At 41.5% G+C, this 21,040-nt stretch overlaps 1 protein-coding gene across 1 annotated transcript in view; it reads left to right on the top strand.

The window, feature by feature from the left end:
* Window positions 1–800: 800 nt before the first annotated feature.
* Window positions 801–21,040, top strand: part of LOC110530240 (neuropilin-1a) — a 51,995-nt gene continuing 31,755 nt past the window's right edge. The window contains exons 1-2 of the mRNA XM_036985814.2: window positions 801–1,555; window positions 2,224–2,404. Of these exons, the coding sequence (XP_036841709.1) occupies window positions 1,486–1,555; window positions 2,224–2,404 (251 nt within the window). The 5' untranslated portion in view covers window positions 801–1,485. The remainder of the gene's footprint in view (window positions 1,556–2,223; window positions 2,405–21,040) is intronic.

Raw genomic sequence — 21,040 nt, 5'->3', positions numbered from 1 at the left:
CATCTCCAGAGTAGGAGTACTGATCTAGGATCCCGTTTTCCTTTGACATCATAATGAACAAGATTGTATGGACAGGTGGGACTTGAGCTTGCACAGTTGCACCAGGTGGTGATAGGGTTTAAGATGTATTCTTACAAAATGTGGATGTTACTTATCATACGGGAGCTAGCTATGGCGAGAGATTATGTGAAATGTGCTGCCTTTAGTCAAATCTTTTGTCATTGCAGAATATTTTTATTTCGTGTGTGTGGGGGGGGGGGGGGGGGGGGGGGGGGGGGGGTAAAAAAAAACAGTGTGCTGATGATTGAGTTACTTTCTTTCTCACTCCCTTCAGCGATAGCAAGCCTGATCTTTTAACAGACTGTTAGAATGTTGTGTGATGATTAGATAACAGTTGGCCGACACACTCTGCTTTAATAAGCAATAGGCTACAGAAAACTGTTAGGGACATGGCAGCATTCTTAATGCGTTCTTAATTGGAACAGAAGACAGCTTTCCATATATCAAAATATTCCTCTTAGAATTGAAGTGCCAGTAAAACAATATATAATACTGTAATTGCATAAGAATATAGTAGCCTACTGCAGAAGCAAGGATCTATCAGAAGCAAGGCATCAAGTGAAGTGCTTAAAGTGATTATTCCGCAAAACCCCTTATGCCATTGTTATAAGGGCCTATTGTTTATGCGTTCAACGCTTGTTGTTTTTTGAATTTGAGACAGGTAGCGTAAGATTAGTATATCGAAATGAATGGTTCAACTTTGTTTGTGTATTATCTTTATTCCTTCCAATCCAGAACATCTCCCTCTGCTGTGCGCCAGCGGGAGGAGGGCGCACAGTGTCTTTCGCTCCTGCCCACTCTTCTCGTAGTCATCTGTCTGTGCGTGTTTGCGTCTTGGAGCTGGAATTTTGGGAGTGGAAATGCCACTGTTACTTTCACAGTTGGCGTCAAGTCGAATGAGAGTGACCCTCTGACATTCTACTGTGTCGGTCAGACAGCGCGCATCGGAAAAGGGCCGAACCGTTACCGAACGAACGCAGTCAAAATGAATAGGAATTGGGGATTTTAGACGGGGTAGTAGTGAGTGGTTGAGATATTATTGAATCTTTTAAGTTTATTATTCCACTTTTGATATACAATTATCAGTTATCGATTGATAGGCTAACTGTTGGGGCACTTTAGGCGTCTGGATTTTCAGAATCAACAATTGTTTTCTGCGTTTGGATTATTATTATTTTTATTTTCCTGGGAAATGGCAAGTTCTTATTCTGCGAGAGAAACACGACTTTCCGAGGAAAGAGGAAACAGCAGCTGAATAGGCTACTAAAGGATGCTGGCAACCTGAAGCTGTCAGGCAAATTTCTCCTACATTTCTGAGACATTTGTTGTTTTGCTTTGAGGACTATAAAACCGTGGAAATATCAAAGTTTATTTTTTATCTTTTTTTTTTTTTTTTTTTTACAGATTTGTGTATTTTACAGTCCAATGATGTATTGTGGATTTATACTGTTATTTTCAACCCAACTCATTGTTGTGGCTCCATTGATTCAAAGCGGTAAGTGTAGACTGTTGAAATCTCATGTTTTCTAACATTGGCCTTATAAAAGCCTTAATTTGGACGATTTGAAATCACGACTCACCTGTTTTCGTTACGTCTACGGAGGTGCACCTGGGCTACAGTACAGGGGTTTGCAAGACGCATCTGAAGCCTAAGCTCTCTCGTCTAAATCAGTTGAAAGTCAACCTTTCCAAATCGGTAGAGTTGCTTGGTTATGTATTTATCTAAAGGTATCGTTCCCTCAACAGTAGGGAGAGGGAATACATGATTTTTGTTCTAAGGTGTTCGTTCTCATGTATGGTGTCGGTAAATGGGCACTTGTGAGAGCATGTCTTTATATTTGCTATGTTATTTACTATTCATGTAGTAAATAACAACAAAAAAGATACAAAAATGACACAAAGTTGCTTATTTCTGACTCATATCTCATGCTTCACTAGTTTTGAAAAAAGTACACTGGTAAAATGTGTGTTTTTACATCTTCTGTTAATAATTTCCACTGACGATTGGCAGAGCATTATTACTCTTTTTTCTGAATGATAAAATATATATTTTTTAAAGGGTCGCCTACAACATCATCTTGTTTTTTCCTGTTCATTCAAAAATCAGATGTAATTTCTCGCTCACGGAATTCGTTCTTAAATAATTATCTCTGTCTGTTTTAGTTGCAGATAAATGTGGAGATAACATTGAGATAACCAATGCAGATTATCTCACCTCGACTGGCTATCCGAACTCATACCCTCCATCACAGCAATGTATGTGGGTGATATCAGCCCCAGAACCGGGCCAGAAGATACTCATCAACTTTAACCCACATTTTGATCTGGAGGACCGAGAATGCAAGTACGTAAAGCGCTCTTTTTCTGGACGTAGTGTGTGACTCTGCCACCTATTGGTCAATATAAGAACTTTATATTCCAAGGACTCCTTCTGGGGCCGTAGGTGTCAGAGTAAGAGTGCTGATCCCCCCCCCCCCCCCCCCCGTGTTTTCTATTAATTTAGGTCTACATGGCAAAACTGATCATAAATAAACACTCCTACTGTGAGATGCTTGATGTGAACATGGAAGAGGACTAGACTGGAGCATCAACCATTACCTACTTAAGGGTGTTGTCATTTGAGAGGAAATATAATTGGATCAATGTGTTTTGGTTTTATTATTTGATTTGCTCTGTAGTGCTGTCTACAATATTGTTGGGTCAAAGATCACTTCTATTTTGCCTAGTCCCTGTCTTTAGCTGTGCTACCTAGTGCCGATCATTGATTATGATTTGGGTCACACATACAGTATCTGACAGACACACACACACACACAACAACACACATGCATTCGGCACCTTAGGATAAGTGTGCATTCTCACTAACGCCCATATGTTCACAATCTACCACAAATAACCCCATTTGTACAATGATCCCTTTGTCTGTGTAAATCACAGGCTCACTGACTGTCTTGCACATGGGGTCCTTGACTACTATTAGATCACATTTCACCACCAAGGGACCTATAAAATGTGAGCACTCTTTAGGATTCTGGCAGATACTGGATAGTGTATAGCTTTCTATAAGGAGAGATGTTCTTTGGAACCATGCTTGGAATGCCTTCAGTTCCTTGCTACTGCATCCCTAGGTTTTTAGAGAGCAATCAAGTCTGTGTTTTTGAATCTGATGATAGATTTACTGTAATATTCATTCTGACATACATTACAATACGGTGCCTTTGGAAAGTATTCAGACCCCTTGACTTTTTTTGGGTTACAGCCTCATTCTAAAATGGATTGAATTGTTGTTTCACCTCATCAACCTACACAATACCCAATAATAACAAAGAAATAAAGTTATTTAGACATTTTTGCTAATTTATTAAAGAGAAAGAAATGTAAATGTAACATTTACATAAGTATTCATACCCTTTACTCAGTACTTTGTTAAAGCACCTTTGGCAGCAATTACAGCCTCAAATCTTCTTCGGTATGATGCTACAAGCTTGGCACACCTGTATTTGGGGAGTTTCTCCCATTCTTCTCTGCAGATCCTCTCAAGCTCTATCAAGTTGGATGGGGAGCATTGCTGCACAGCTATTTTCAGGTCTCTCCAGAGATGTGCGATCGGGTTCAAGTCCGGGCTCTTGGCTGGGCCACTCAATGACATTCAAAGAATTGTCCTGAAGCTAATCCTGCGCTGTCTTGGCTGTCTGCTTGGGGTTGTTGTCCTGTTGGAAGGTGAACCTTCAACCCAGTCTGAGGTCCTGAGCGCTCTTGAGCAGGTTTTCATCAAGGATCTCTGTACTTTGCTCCGTTCATCTTTGCCTCGATCCTGACTAGCGGAAAAACACCCTCACAGCATGATGCTGCCACAACCATGCTTCACCGTAGGGATGGTGCCAGGTTTCCTCCAGCCTGGCATTCAGGTCATAGAGTTCAATTTTGGTTTCATCACACCAGAGAATCTTGTTTTTCATGGTCTGAGAATCTTTAGGTGAGTTTTGGCAAACTCCAAGCAGGCTGTCATGTGCATTTTACTGAGGAGTGGCTTCCATCTACCAAAAGGGCCTGATTGGTAAAGTGCTGCAGAGATGGTTGTTTTTCTGGAAGGTTCTCCCATCTCCACAGAGGAACTCAGAGCTCTGTCAGAGTGACCATCGGGTTCTTGGTCACCTCCCTGACCAAGGCTCTTCTCCCCCTTTTTCTCAGTTTGGCCAGGCGGCCAGCTCTAGGAAGAGTCTTGGTGGTTCCAAACTTCTTCCATTTTAGATTGATGGAGGCCACTGTGTTCTTTGGGACCTTCAATGCTGCAGACATTTTTTTGGTACCCTTCCCCAGATCTGTGCCTTGACACAATCTTGTCTCAGAGCTCTACGGACAATACCTTCGACCTCATGGCTTGGTTTTTGCTCTGACATGCACTGTCAACTGTGGGACCTTATATAGACAGGTGTGTGCCTTTCCAAAGCATGTCCAATCAATTGAATTCACCACAGGTGCTTTCCAATCAAGTTGTAGAAACATCTCAAGGATGATCAATAGAAACCGGATGAACCTGAGCTCAATTTTTCGCGTCTCATAGCAAAGGGTCTGAATACTTATTTAAATAAGATATTTCAGTTTTAATATTTGCATAAATTTGCTCACATTTCTAAATACCTGTTTTCGCTTTGTCATTATGGGGTATTGTGTGTAGATTGATGAGGATTTTTATTTTATTTAATCAATTTTAGAATAATCCTGTAACGTAACAAAATGTGGAAAAAGTTGAGGGTTCTGAATACTTTCCGAAGGCTCTGTATATAGTGTACAGGATCTTTAAGGAGAGATGTAGTTCTTTGGAACCATTGGAACACCGGCAGATTCTCCAGTAAATTAATCACTGTTGACATTGCGTCTCCGAGTTGTAACGCCAACCGAGCCTGTGTTTTTTACTTTGATGATAGGTTTACTGTAATATTTGTTGTGAGGATTTATTTTATAGCTCATAGTCACGGTTTGGTAAATGTGAATGTTGTTTTTGGCTATTAAACAAAAAAAATATCAAATGAGGGGCCGTGGCAAAACCACAGATTCCTACGAGAAAACGTACCCCTTTTCCTTTCATCAACAACATCTGCAAACCAAACTCCAAAACGTGATATTTCAATGTCACCTATAAAACATCTGACTGAAACAGTAAGGGTCGTTGTCTTACAGTGGTGGCACTGACCCCAGCACACATGTCGGCATGGGTTCGAATCCAGCCCACTGTTGACTCCACCTCCTCCTACCTTTCCTGTCTTCTCTCTACTGTCTTATCTGTTCAGTAAAAAACATAGAAAATACAAAAGGAGTGTGACTGCCTCACTGCCTCACTCCTTAATATATATATATATACAAAAGTATGCGGACACACCTTCAAATTAGTGGATTCGGCTATTTCAGACACACCCTTTGCTGACAGGTGTATAAAATCGAGCACACAGCCATGCAATCTCCACAGACAAACATTGGCAGTAGGTTGACCCATACTATGGACTTTCAACGTGGCACCATCGTAGGGTGCCACCTTTCCAACAAGTCCTGTTGTGTGCTGCTATTGTGAAGTGCAACACTCACTACCAAGTTCCAAACTGCCTCTAGAAGCAACGTCAGCACAATAACTGTTCGTCGGGAGCTTCATGAAATGGGTTTCCATGGCCGAGCAGCTGCACACAAGCCTAAGATCACCATGCGCAATGCCAAGCGTTGGCTGGAGTGGTGTAAAGCCTGCCAACATTGGACTCTGGACCAGGGGAAACGCATTCTCTGGAGTGATGAATCACCATCTGGCATACAGGTCCATACAGAAATGGTTTGTCGAGATCGGTGTGGAAGAACTTGACTGGCATGGACAGAGCCCTGACCTAAACCCCATCAAACACCTTTGCGATGATTTGGAACGCCGACTGCGAGCCAGGCATATAATCACCAATATCAGTGCCCAACCTCACTAATGCTCTTGTGGCTGAATGGAAGCAAGCCCCGCAGCAATGTTCCAACATTTACTGGAAAGCCTTCCCAGAAGAGGGGAGGCTGTTATAGCAGCAACGAGGGAATCAACTCCATATTAACGCCCATGACTTCGGAATGAAATGTGCGACGAGCAGATGTCCACATAATTTTGGTCATATATATATATATATATATATATATATATATATATATATATATATATATATATATATACAATGCCTTGCGAAAGTATTCAGCCCCCTTGAACTTTGCGACCTTTTGCCACATTTCAGGCTTCAAACATAAAGATATAAAACTGTATTTTTTTGTGAAGAATCAACAACAAGTGGGACACAATCATGAAGTGGAACGACATTAATTGGATATTTCAAACTTTTTTAACAAATCAAAAACTGAAAAATTGGGCGTGCAAAATTATTCAGCCCCTTTACTTTCAGTGCAGCAAACTCTCTCCAGAAGTTCAGTGAGGATCTCTGAATGATCCAATGTTGACCTAAATGACTAATGATGATAAATACAATCCACCTGTGTGTAATCAAGTCTCCGTATAAATGCACCTGCACTGTGATAGTCTCAGAGGTCCGTTAAAAGTGCAGAGAGCATCATGAAGAACAAGGAACACACCAGGCAGGTCCGAGATACTGTTGTGAAGAAGTTTAAAGCCGGATTTGGATACAAAAAGATTTCCCAAGCTTTAAACATCCCAAGGAGCACTGTGCAAGCGATAATATTGAAATGGAAGGAGTATCAGACCACTGCAAATCTACCAAGACCTGGCCGTCCCTCTAAACTTTCAGCTCATACAAGGAGAAGACTGATCAGAGATGCAGCCAAGAGGCCCATGATCACTCTGGATGAACTGCAGAGATCTACAGCTGAGGTGGGAGACTCTGTCCATGGGACAACAATCAGTCGTATATTGCACAAATCTGGCCTTTATGGAAGAGTGGCAAGAAGAAAGCCATTTCTTAAAGATATCCATAAAAAGTGTTGTTTAAAGTTTGCCACAAGCCACCTGGGAGACACACCAAACATGTGGAAGAAGGTGCTCTGGTCAGATGAAACCAAAATTGAACGGAGATTTGTCTTCCAACAAGACAATGATCCAAAACATAAAGCCAAATCTACAATGGAATGGTTCAAAAATAAACATATCCAGGTGTTAGAATGGCCAAGTCAAAGTCCAGACCTGAATCCAATCGAGAATCTGTGGAAAGAACTGAAAACTGCTGTTCACAAATGCTCTCCATCCAACCTCACTGAGCTCGAGCTGTTTTGCAAGGAGGAATGGGAAAAAATGTCAGTCTCTCGATGTGCAAAACTGATAGAGACATACCCCAAGCGACTTACAGCTGTAATCGCAGCAAAAGGTGGCGCTACAAAGTATTAACTTAAGGGGGCTGGATAATTTTGCACGCCCAATTTTTCAGTTTTTGATTTGTTAAAAAAGTTTGAAATATCCAATAAATGTCGTTCCACTTCATGATTGTGCACCACTTGTTGTTGATTCTTCACAAAAAAATACAGTTTTATATCTTTATGTTTGAAGCCTGAAATGTGGCAAAAGGTCGCAAAGTTCAAGGGGGCCGAATACTTTCGCAAGGCACTGTATATATATATATATATATATGTGCAGTACCAGTCAAAAGTTTAGACACACCTATTCATTCAAGGCTTTTTCTTTATTTTTACTATTTTCTACATTGTAGAATAAAAGTGAAGACATCAAGACTATGAAATAACACATATGGAATCATGTAGTTTCCAAAAAAGTGTTAAACAAATCTAAATACACTACCGTTCAAAAGGTTGGGGTCACTTAGAAATGTCCTTGTTTTTGAAAGAAAGGCACATTTTTTTTGTCCATTAAAATAACATCACATTGATCATAAATACAGTGTAGATATTGATAATGTTGTAAATGACTATTGTAGCTGGAAATGGCTGAAGAGGCGACTCCGGGATGCTGGCCTTCTAGGCAGAGTTGCAGAGACAGTCTCAGACTGGCCAATAAAAATAAAAGATTAAGATGGGCAAAAGAACACAGACACTGGAAAGAGGAACTATGCCTAGAAGGCCAGCATCCCAGAGTCGCCTCTTCACTTTTGACGTTAAGACTGGTGTTTTGCAGGTACTATTTAATGATGCTGCCAGTTGAGGACTTGTGAGGCATCTGTTTCTCAAACTAGATACTCTAATGTACTTGTCCTCTTGCTCAGTTAGGCACCGGGGCCTCCCACTCTTCTTTCTATTCTGGTTAGAGCCAGTTTGTGCTGCTCTGTGAAAGGAGTAGTACACAGCATTGTACGAGATTTAATTTCTCAGAACAAAAATAAACTGACGAGTTTCAGAAGAAAGTTTTTTGTTTCTGGCCAATTTGAGCCTGTAATCGAACCCACAAATGTTGATGCTCCAGATACTCAACTAGTCTAAAGAAGGCCAGTTGTATTGCTTCTTTATTCAGCAAATCAGTTTTCAGCTGTGCTAACATAATTGCAAAAGGGTTTTCTAATGATCAATTAGCCTTTTAAAATGATAAACTTGGATTAGCTAACACAACGTGCCATTGGAACACAGGAGTGATGTTTGCTGATAATGGGCCTCTGTACGCCTGCCTATATAAGACCAAGTCCATATTATGGCAAGAACAACTCAAATAAGCAAAGAGAAACGACAGTCCATCGTTACTTTAAGACATGACGGTCAGTCAATCTGGAAATGTCAAGAACTTTGAAAGTTTCTTCAAGTGCAGTTTCAAAAGTCATCAAGCGCTATGATGAAACTGTCTCTCATGAGGACCGCCACAGGAATGGAAGACCCAGAGTTACCTCTGCTGCAGAGGATAAGTTCATTAGATTTACCAGCCTCAGAAATTACAGCTCAAAAAAATGCTTCACAGAGTTCAAGTAACAGACACATCTCAACAAATCAAATCTAATTGTATTTGTCACATGCTAATAAATACAACAGGTGTAGACTTTACAGTTAAATGCTTACTTACAAGCCCTAACCGGCAATGCAGTTTATCCACATATGTGGTTCCCACCATGAAGCATGGAGGAGGAGGTGTGATGGTGTGGGGGTAGTTTGCTGGTGATACTGTCTGTGATTTATTTAGCATTCAAGACACATTTAACCAGCATGGCTACCACAGCATTCTGAAGCAATACCCAATCCCATCTGGTTTGCGCTTAGAGGGACTATCATTTGTTTTTCAACAGGACAATGACGCAACACACCTCCAGGCTGTGTAAGGGATATTTGACCAAGAAAGAGAGTGTTGGAGTGCTGCATCAAATGATTTCATCTGGTTGGTTTGGGATAAGTTGGACCGCAGAGTGAAGGAAAAGCATCCAACAAGTGCTCAGCATATGTGGGAACTCCTTCAAGACTGTTGGATAAGCATTCCAGGTGAAGCTGGTTGAAAGAATGCCAAGAGCGTGCAAATCTGTCAACAAGGCAAAGAGTGGCTACTTTGAAGAATCTAAAATATATTTGGATTGGTTTAATTAACACTTTTTTGGTTACTACATGATTCCATATTTGTTATTTCATAGTTTTCATGTCTTCACTATTATTCTACAATGTAGAAAATAGTGAAAACAAAAGAAAAACCCTTGAATGAGTAGGTGTTCTAAAACATTTCACCGGTAATGTACATAACTAAGAGGTCATCCATCGGAATGTACTGGAAAGGAGGCGGATGTCGTTCTACTTGCATGGCAGCCACAGTTTGACTTTCTTATGGCTCATCCTAATAGAAATGTATTGTCTGAACTGAATTCCTCCCTTATCAGATAGAATGTCCGGGGAAGCTGCAGTGCATGGCTACATCCCAAATGTCACCCTATTCCCTATTACACTACTTTGGACACCTCTGGTCAAAAGTATTACACAATATAGGGAATAGGGTGCCATTTGGGATGCAGACCACTAGGTGTCTGCCATCGCTCCCCTATATTTTAATTAAATTACAGAGCCAAATAGAACATACATGTTCCTGATGACTATCCAACCAAAGAATTTTAAACGTGATGGTTCTTTTTGCCTTCAAGCATTAGTCCAAAACATTCGGGTTTTTTCTTCGAACGAGAGGTCTATAATTATGTTTTCAGTGTGGTGCCCGAGCAACAACCTCTCCCTCAACATCAGAAAGACCAAGGAGCTGATCGTGGACTACAGGAAATGGAGGGCCGAGCACGCCCCATTCACATCGAAGAGGCTGTAGTGGAGGGGGTTGAGAGCTTCAAGTTCCTCTGTGTCCACATTACTAAGGACCTATCATGGTCCAAATTCACCAACACAGTCGTGAAGAGGGTACGACAAAACCTCTTCCCCCTTTAGGAGGCTGAAAAGATTTGGCATGGGCCCTCATATCCTCAAAACGTTATACAGCTGCAACATTGAGAGCGTCTTGACTGGCTGCATCACCGCTTGGTAAGGCAACTGCTTGGCATCTGACCATAAGGCGCTACAGATTGTAGTGCATATGGGCCAGTGTATCACTGGCGCCGAGCTCAATGGCATGTCATCCAGGACCTCTATACCAGGTGGTGTCAGAGGGAGGTCATAAAAATTGTCAAAGACTCCAGACACCCAAGTCATAGACTGTTCTCTTTGCTACCGCACGGCAAGCAGTACCAGAGCACCAAGTCTGGGAACAAAAGGCTCCTTTACAGCTTCTACCCCCCAAGCCATAAGACTGCTGAACAGTTCATCAAATATCTACCCTGTCTATTTGCATTGACCCCCTTTTTATTTTCACTGACCCTCTTGAACTGGCTCTCTTCACACTCACTGAACTCTACTCACAGACTCACACATACTACACCGACAGTCACACACACACACACACACACACACACACACACACACACACACACACACACACACACACACACACACAATCACGCTCTTTCACGCTCTTTACATGCGCTGCTACTACTCTGTTAGTTATCTATCCTGATTGTCAAAATCAAATAGAATTTCATTGGTCACAAATACACATGGTTAGCAGATGTTAATGTGAGTGTAGCGAAATGTTTGTGCTTCTAGTTCTGACCATGCAGTAATATCTATGTTTAGTCGCATTTACCCCTACCTACATGCACATTTTACCTCAATTAGCTCAACTATCTCGTACCCCTGCACATTGACTCGGTACCTGTAGTGAGGTGTGTACTGGCGGCAGAGAAGTCAGGTGCAGGAGAGCGGAAACTGATTTACAACGGTTTCGTTTAATATCCATAAACCACCGTCAACAGAACAATACAAATAAATGGGCCAAACAAAACCCTGTAAATAACAGCATACCGTTGTACTACAAGAAGCAATTACGGACAAGGACATGGGGGGGAACCCGAGGGTTAATTACACAACATGGAATTGATGGAATTGGAACCAGGTGTGATGGAAGACAAGACAAAACCAATGGAAAATGAAAAGTGGTTCAACGATGGCTGGAAGGTCGGTGACTTCGACCGCCGAACGCCGCCGGAACAAGGAGAGAGACCAACTTCGGCAAAAGTCGTGACAGTACCGGTATTCCTTGTGTATAGTCTCGTTATTGTTATTTTATTGTGTTACAGAGAGAGAGAGAGAGAGAGAGAGAGACAGAGACAGAGAGATAGAGAGAGAGAGACAGAGACAGAGAGATAGAGAGAGAGAGAGACAGAGAGAGAGAGAGAGACAGGGAGAGAGAGAGAGAGAGAGAGAGAGAGAGAGAGAGACAGAGACAGAGACAGAGACAGAGAGAGCGCTAAATGGAAAGGTTAGAAAGGAGGTTTGCTGGAGAAATGCAGTTTTGAACTCTTCCCTTGAAATCACAGTCGGAACTGACACAATAACATTCATGGAGTGGTCAGATATCAAAATAACATCAATAAGGCTTTTGTGGAGATGCTCTGTGCCTTGAGTCGATATGCCAGCATGACTGTGGCCAATGTGGAGAAGCATCAAAGACAGAGTGTGTCCCTGTCAAAATGTTGCACTACATATGGAATAGGGTGCTATTTGGGATGTAATCCTAAATCTAACCAAAGACAGACTTATCTCACACTGACACTAAAATAGCATGACCGTTTTTTAAATTTGTTTGAACAGTTTCCTTGAGCGTGAGACCATGACACAGCGAGAGAGGGAGAGAGAGAGAGAGCGAAAGGTTAGGAAGGAGGTTTGAATCATACTCATAATCACAGACAGCACTTTGAATCGTTCTGAATCATACTCATAATCACAGACAGCACTTTGAATCGTTCTGAATCATACTCATAATCACAGACAGCACTTTGAATCGTTCTGAATCATACTCATAATCACAGACAGCACTTTGAATCGTTCTGAATCATACTCATAATCACAGACAGCACTTTGATTCATTCTGAATCATACTCATAATCACAGACAGTACTTTGATTCATTCTGAATCATACTCATAATCACAGACAGTACTTTGAATCGTTATGAATCATACCCATAATGATTCTAAGGAGAAATGCCACATCAGCATGGCCTACTGTTCAATCAGCCGTTCACATTTAGGTTTTACCTAGCGTGTCAACCTCCAGACACACCAATGTGTTTAGCCTCGTTTCAATGGAAGCAGAATGGCTCTTTCCAACTGCTTTCCTCAGCAGTGGAGGCAAAATCAGGAAAGGCCAGGTGTATTATTGGATCCAACATGGGTTGTTTGTGGTTTTGCTTCTAAGGAACTAAATTGGGTCATGAACTTCTACAACAATCTGTTTGTTTGTTCTCGGTTCCATGGGCATGTTCCTTTTATTTCACCACTTTGAAGTTGACAGGAATCTTAACAGCTAAATGAACTGACAGACTGATTATGTTAGAGCCTTGGAAGGTCAGTCTGCCCTCCCATCTTGCACGTAAATACCGTTGGTGGCTCCAAATTTACTCACAAGTGTATATCCTGTGTCATTTCGTGACATTGGCCTAGGATACAAGTTTTAAAAACAACCATAACAGATCTCGTAAATCAAAGAGACAGTTTCCTGTACGCACAAATCCTAATTTAAGATCTTTGGCGCTTGAGATTAGAATTTTCACCCAAATCTCCCAATTACATCTATGGAAGATTAATGCGAACATCAGAGTTACGACTGATGTGCTTGTCTGAAGTTACTCTCTTGTGAACTTCAAGTCGTGTATCTGAATCAAATCTTAATGCCAGGATGTAGGGTGATTACAGGACTAAAGGCTGCATGAGGCACACTTCATTTTCCCTTGTTGTCTGTAGTTGACGTAACCTTTGTGGTATGACAAATATAAAACAAAACCACAACTGCAGACCTGCAGACTCCCAACCAGCAGTGGTGCTGCTGTTGACCTGGCCAAAGACATTGTCTGAGTACCAAATGGCACCACTATGTAGGGACTATGTAAGGACTATGTAGGGACTATGTAAGGACTATGTAGGGACTATGTAAGGACTATGTAGGGACTATGTAAGGACTATGTAAGGACTATGTAGGGACTATGTAGGGACTATGTAAGGACTATGTAAGGACTATGTAGAGACTATGTAGGGACGAGGGTCTTCTGCTATGGAGAAATGGATACAACTCTAATTGAATGATCCCCTCGGTGTGGTCAATTCATTTCCACTGCGCCACTATGGCTCTGTGGTCATTGTGGTCATCCAGATGAAAGACTTGGGGTTAGTTAGATGGCTGGTGGTGGCTGTTATAGAGCCACGGGCCAGTTAGCGTGATGACCGGTTGCACTATGACCTCTTGGACAGACCTCTGGATTTCTTATTTTCTGCCCTGAGGCTCTTGCGTCTCTGCCTTTCCTTAACTTTCCTTTCATCTCCTTTCCTCTCCTCTCCTCTCCTATCCTTCCCGTTCCTCTCCTTTCCTCTCCTTTCCTCTCCTCTTCTTTCCTCTCCTGTCCTTTCCTCTCCTTTCCTTTCCATTCCTTCCCTTCCTTTTCCTCTCCTTTCCTCTTCTTTCCTTTCATTTCCTCTCCTCTACTTTCCTTTCATCTAATTTCCTCTCCTTTCCATTCCACTCCTTTCCTCTCCTTTCCTTTCCATTCCTTCCCTCTCCTTTCCTTTCCTTTCCTCTCCTTTCCTTTCCTTTCCTTTCCTCTCCTCTACTTTCCTTTCATCTAATTTCCTCTCCTTTCCATTCCACTCCTCTCCTCTCCTTTCCTTTCCATTCCTTCCCTCTCCTTTCCTTTCTTTTCTATTCCTCCCCTTTCCTTTCCTCTCCTCTCCTTTCATTTCCTTTCCTTTCCTCTTCTTTCTTTTCCTTTCCTGTCCTCCTCTTTTTTTTCTTCTGACTTTTCTCACTCTACTGTATATGCTCACTGAACTCTGGACACTCATCGGTTTCTCATTTTTCTTCTCTACACACATTCTCTCTATCTCTCTCCCTCTCGCTCTCTCATTGTAGCTGAAGCTGTAGAGTTGAAGTCGGATGTTTACATGCACTTAGGTTGGAGTCATTAAAACTCATTTTTCAACCACCACAAATGTATTGTTAACAAACTATAGTTTTGGCAAGTTGGTTAGGACATCTACTTTGTGCTTGACACAAATCATTATTCCAATTGTTTACAGACAGATTATGTCACTTATAATTCACTGTATCACAATTCCAGTGGGTCAGAAGTTTAAATACACTAAGTTGACTGTGCCTTTAAATAGCTTGGGAAATTCCATAAAATGATGTCATGGCTTTAGGAGCTTCTATTAGGCTAATTGACATCATTTGAGTCAATTGGAGGTGTACCTGTGGATGTATTTCAAGGCCTACCTTCAAACTCAGTGTCTCTTTGCTTGACATCATGGGAAAATCAAAAGAAATCAGCCAAGACCTCAGAAAAAGTTGTAGACCTCCACAAGTCTGGTTCATCCTTGGGAGCAATTTCCAAACACCTGAAGGTACCACGTTCATCTGTACAAACAATAGTATGCAAGTATAAACACCATGGGACCATGCAGCCGTCATACCGCTCAGGAAGGAGACGCATTCTGTACTTTTTGGAGAAATGTCCTCTGGTCTGATAAAACAAAAATATAACTATTTGGCCATAATGACCATCCTTATGTTTGGAGGAAAAAGGGGGAGGCTTGCTAGCCAAAGAACACCATCCCAACCGTGAAGCACGGGGGTGGCAGCATCATGCTGTGGGGGTGCTTTGCACTTCACAAAATAGATGGCATCATGAGGATGAAAAATTATGTGGATATATTGAAGCAACATCTCAAGCCATCAGTCAGGAAGTTAAAGCTTGGTCGCAAATGGGTCTTCCAAATGGACAATGATCCCAAGCATACTTCCAAAGTTGTGGCAAAATGGCTTAAGGACAACAAAGTCAAGGTATTGGAGTGGCCATCACAAAGCCCTGACCTCAATCCTATTGAAAATGTGTGGGCAGAACTGAAAAAGCGTGTGCGAGCAAGGAGGCCGACAAACCTGACTCAGTTACACCACCTCTGTCAGGAGGAATGGGCCAAAATTCACCCATCTTATTGTGAGAAGCTTGTGGAAGGCTACCCGAAACGTTTGACCCAAGTTAAACAATTTAAAGGCAATGCTAATTGAGTGTATGTAAACTTCTGACCCACTGGGAATGTGATGAAAGAAATAAAACCTGAAATAAATTATTCTCTCCACTATTATTCTGACATTTCACATTCTTAAAATGAAGTGGTGATCCTAACTGACCTAAGACAGGGATTTTTTACTCGCACACGCTTTTTCAGGATTAAATGTCAGGAATTGTGAAAAACTAAGTTTAAACGTTTTTGGCTAAGGTGTATGTAAACTCCCGACTTCAACTGTATGTTTAACTCTGTATAACCCATGACCTTCCTCTACTAGGGCAAAGTGCACTCCAATAATGTTTACCCCCTGCACAGTGGCCCTGCCAGCCTGTTAACGTCTTGGGACAATGATCTTTGCAGTTGAACTATTTGTGAACTTCACGACTGGGTTTCACTGAATAGCCACATAATTTTGAGTCACTTGACAGGAGGGGGTTAGTCCCAAATGGCACCCTATTCACTATATAGAAGCCCAATGGGCCCTGGTCAAAAGTAGTGCACTAAACAGGGAATAGGGTGCCATTTCAGATGCAAAAATAATGAACCATCCTGTGTATAAGTAAAGACTTCCTCCAGAGGACTTCTGTTTTAAGCAGAAAACATTCGCTTGTTATATAAATAGGTATTAACTGTTCTATAATTCTGATTTTGAGCAATTGTGTTCCTTGTTATTTCTCAAGACTGTTGTCATGATTGTTTGGATGGGTTTTCCAAAGCAAATGTAGTCACTCACATTGGCTTAAACCAGACGAAACACTGTGCTGTGTCCCAAATGGCACCTTATTCCCTTTATAGTGCATTACATTTGTGGGCTCTGGTTAAAAGAAGTGCACTATGTAGGGTGCCATTTGAGACGGAACACTGCGTGTGTTCTGTTTACCCACACACAGACAATGGATGTAAAATGTGCTCTTCAGTCATCTTCAGTCTAAAGTGCATTTTAGTAATCAGAGCATCAGAGGTCCTTTGCCTCCCTACTGATCAGCGGGCTGCAGTGCTGCACAGCCAAATGAAAACACATGTCAGATTAAGGCCTAACGAGCAGATTAACGAGGAGAGAGTTTAGACAAAACTCAGATTCAGAGCAGTGCTGCACTGCGATCTCACAGCTGCTTTCCCTCCCTGGATTTACAGAACAGAAAGCACCCACTTCCAGATGTCTTCAGGACTTAGTAAACGCCTCGAGTCACAAGAACTGCGTACCAGACCTGGGTTGAAGTACTCTTTGAAATGATTTCAAATACTTAATCTGTGCTTGATTGACCTTGCCTGGTTTAAATAGACCAATAGAATAGTAGCACACCAAGCTCATCTGTCACTCCAGGCAGGCTAGATCAAACATTCAAAATATTTGAAACGTTTCAAATAGTATTTGAACCCAGGACCTGCTGTCTACAGCATGTTTGTACAAAGCCTGTCCCCCTTGAGAGTGAAAGTTCACTGTGAATAGTCATATTGTCCTATTAATATGTCGACTTTTGAGATACCATGGTAACATGATGTGTATGCGTGTCTGTGCTAACAACAGTCATGAGACACTGAACATCAAACAGCCAAATATAGCAACCTGGTCTCGGAGCATTTCATTTTATAATTTTTTTGTAAATCCGAGACACTCCATTTATTATGATATGTTACGTTTTATATGTTTTGTATTCATTTGTGGATGTCCATCATCCATTTATTATGATAAATAAAAAATGACAATTCGTATGATATGTTAAGAATTTGCTAAATTGACAATATTTTACGAATTTGCTAAAATTATAATATGCTACGATTTTGCTAAATATATGATATGTTACGAATTCTAATTTGTAGTGGCTAACATTAGCTAGGCTAGGGGTTAGCATTAGGGGAATAGGGATAAGTTTAGGTGTTAAGTTAAAGCGGAAGGGTTAGCTAAAAGTAGTTGAAAAGTTGCTAATTAAGCTAAAATGCTAAAGTTGTCCATTATGAGATTCAAACATGCAACCTTTGAGTTGCTAGATGTTCAGGTTATACACCCACCCATCCACCCTGACCAACCACCGACCATTCGTTTTTACCTTTAGTAACCTTCTGTCTTATGTAATCCTACCAAACATAATATATCATACTAATTTGAGTGTCCCAGATTTAGCTTTACTATGTTATGTCTAATCTATGAGACAAAGCTGAAAATGGTGCAATAGTGCTTTTGACTCTGTTTGGATCATGTGATTCTAGCTTTAGGCGATTTCAGAGTGGACAAAAGGTCCATAGGAATGCAGGGAGACGTCTTGCTGCTTAGGTCAGGATCTCTAAGGGGTCAAAGGTGAGTCAGACGGTTGCCCAGTTAGTGTCCTCAGTTAAAGGGAGGATGGTCTATATCACTTCAGCATGGCAGAGGCTGCGTCTCAAATGGCACTCTATTCCTGATACAGTGCACTACATTTGACCAGGGCCCATATAGGGAATAGTGTGACAGATAGGAAGACAGATAGGAAGTTAGGGTTAGCCGCCCACCAACAGCAGGGACCCTGGCGGAGAATAACTCTCTATCACGAGTGGCATGGAGGAATGCAGTCTAAGGCACGCCTGTATCAGGCGTCACTACTATGCCTTGTATCTGCTCCTCACGCAACACAAGGCCCTCAGGCTGACCCCCAAGTCTGTCTGAACTCATAAAGCAGCATTGTTTATTAGGCGGGACCGGAGAGGACCAATGATATGCACTGAGTGTACAAAACATTAAGAACACCTTCCTAATACCTTTCCAAGCCAACCCGTCATATTATCGCCGCTAACTACTACACACAGCTTACATCGTTAATGTCACCATATTAGGTAACCTTGTCACCATCATAGCTATCATAATATAACCAAAAGCTTACCTTGACTTAGAACAGTTCCAGTGGATAGCCATAGCCAGCAAGCTAACATTAGCACCCCTCTCTATTTCAGATCGGTGTTGGAGTAGGATAAACTAGCTAGGTGCATTCGCTAGTGAAAGTGTTTTTATTTTATTTATTTTTTACAAAATATGAAATCTCTCTCTCACTCTTGCTTTTCCTTAATTTGTTAAGAAATAAATTTGTTCAAAACTGTTCAACTATTGTCTTTCTCTCTCTTTGAGTCAACTACTCACCACATTTTGTGCACTACAGTGCTATCTAGCTGGAGCTTATGCTTTCAGTACTGGATTGATTCTCTGATCCTTTGATTAGGCTGACAACATGCCAGTTCATGCTGCAAGAACTCTGATAGGTTGGAGGACATTCTCCAGAAGTTGTCATAATGAGTGTGTAAGTCTATGGAAGGGGTGAGAAACATGAGCCTCCTAGGTTTTGTAGTGAAGTCAATGTATCCAGAGGAGGACGGAAACCAGCTGTCCTCCGGCTACACCATGGTACAGAGTTACTGTAGACTTTCATTGTTTTAATCAATTATTTGATGATGTGAATATATTTAGTATAGTTTTATCTTTAAAGGATAACATTTTTAATGTTTCTCTATTTTTATTTTTATGAAATTCACTGAGGAGGATGGTCCTCCCTTTCCACCTGAGGAGCCTCCACTGACTCCAATGTTTCCCACAGTTGTGTCAAGTTGGCTGGATGTCCTTTGTGTGCTGGACCATTCTTGATACACACAACAAACTGTTGAGCGTGACAAACCCAACAGTGTTGCAGTTCTTGACACAAACCGGTGTGCCTGGCACCTACTACCATACCCTGTTCAAACGTACTTAAATATTTTGTCTTGCCCATTCGCCTTCTGAATGGCACACATACACAATCCATGTCTCAATTGTCTCAAGGCTTAAAATACTTTTTTAACATGTCTCCTCCCCTTCATCTAGACTGATTGATGTGGATTTAACAAGTGACATCAATAAGGGATCATAGCTTTCACCTGGATTCACCTGGTCAGTCTATGTCATGGAATGAGCAGGTGTTCATAATGTGCATAATATACAGCGAACACTGTTTTGAAGCCACTGTGTCTCCATGTTGGTTCTCCCTCTCCATTGTGAAAAAGATTTTGGAAGCTATGGATATGCATTTATTAATGTCTACATTTGTTTTTACCACGTTTATTCCACTAGACACCTTAATGCATACGTAAAAAATTATATAATGTGAGCTAAACATTTAAAAAAAATCTTAAATACATGTCATTTTGTCCTTGAAACATTTAAATGAAATAAGTTATATTAATTCCTATGGAGGACTGCTCCTACTGAGGTGACAAGTGGCTTCGAAACGCATCTCATCGGCCAATACATAGCATCAGCAATCTAGTGTTTATATACATCATTGGAGAGGACAGCATACGTCTTGAATACTTGACTCATTCTCCACACGACTGCGGAGGAGTTGGAGATTAGACTTGTGTCCCAAATGGCATCCTATTCCCTGTATAGTGCACTACTTCTGACCAGAGCCCTATGGACCGTGGTGCACTAGAATCGTAAATAGGGTGCTGTTTGGGATGGAGATCAGATCTAGTACAGCTGTAGTCTAAAAATAAGAGTTACTGCTGTGTCCTCTGCCTGCCCATGTGGATAGAAAAGAGTGGACATGGTCTGGTCACTCTTGTGAATCAACTCAAAGGTGTTTGTGTTTTTCAGGTGTGCTGTGTAGAAATTGATTATTGACATCTTTCTAATGACCGCCAGGACAAACATTAATGTATTGATAAGTACGTTTTTGTGCTATAATATGGATGAAAAATAGCCTTGATCACCAATCATCATGAGGACTCCAGTCACCATGTCTGTGTTTCCATCTCGGGGTCAGTCAGACACTACAAGGCTGAAACAGAGGTGTTTGTGGCCAGCCGGCTGGAATCACACAGCCCAGTAAGCCCCATTAGGGAACACTGCTTTTCTTTCAGAGAGAAGGTGACAGTGTTTGTCTGCCTGCCTGTCTATCTGTCCGGACTGCGTCCCAAATGGCACCTATTCCCTACATGGGGTACTGGTCAAAAGTAGAGTGCTATATAGGGAATAGGGTGCTATTTGGGATGCAGCCTTTGTCTGTCAAGCTGAGCGGAGAGGAGGCCATTACCAGGGGAGGTTGAGAGGAGGTTGAGGTGGTGAGTTTGAGTTAATTAACATCATATGTTTTGGGGGAGTGGGTTCCGTTTCTGTGAGGTATGTCCCCTCAGGCTCAGGCAGAAAGGGGTGATAAACTTGTCTTGGTGACAAATACTAAAACCATGTCAAAACGCGGCCAGACTGACAGTGTTTATTGCTTTCGCTTAACTCACTTAAATGTGTAGAAGGGTAGACGGTGTGTCATCTGACAAAGGGCTCTTTTCCCGTTAACTCTCAAAGGTATATACGTTAAATTTTCAGTATTTAGACTTGGGTACACACTTTAAATGTTTGTTTAACCTAAACGGTACACTGACTGAGGCATTTGGTATAGTGACACATTTAAGTGGTTGGCCCCCTAGGTTCAATTT

The sequence above is a fragment of the Oncorhynchus mykiss genome, chromosome 8 (genome assembly GCF_057628025.1).
Source record: "Oncorhynchus mykiss isolate SJ-2025 chromosome 8, ASM5762802v1, whole genome shotgun sequence".
In the NCBI taxonomy this organism is placed as follows: Eukaryota; Metazoa; Chordata; class Actinopteri; order Salmoniformes; family Salmonidae; genus Oncorhynchus; species Oncorhynchus mykiss.
Note: the sequence above shows the minus strand (reverse complement) of the source record. Positions and strands in the feature narration are given on the sequence as shown.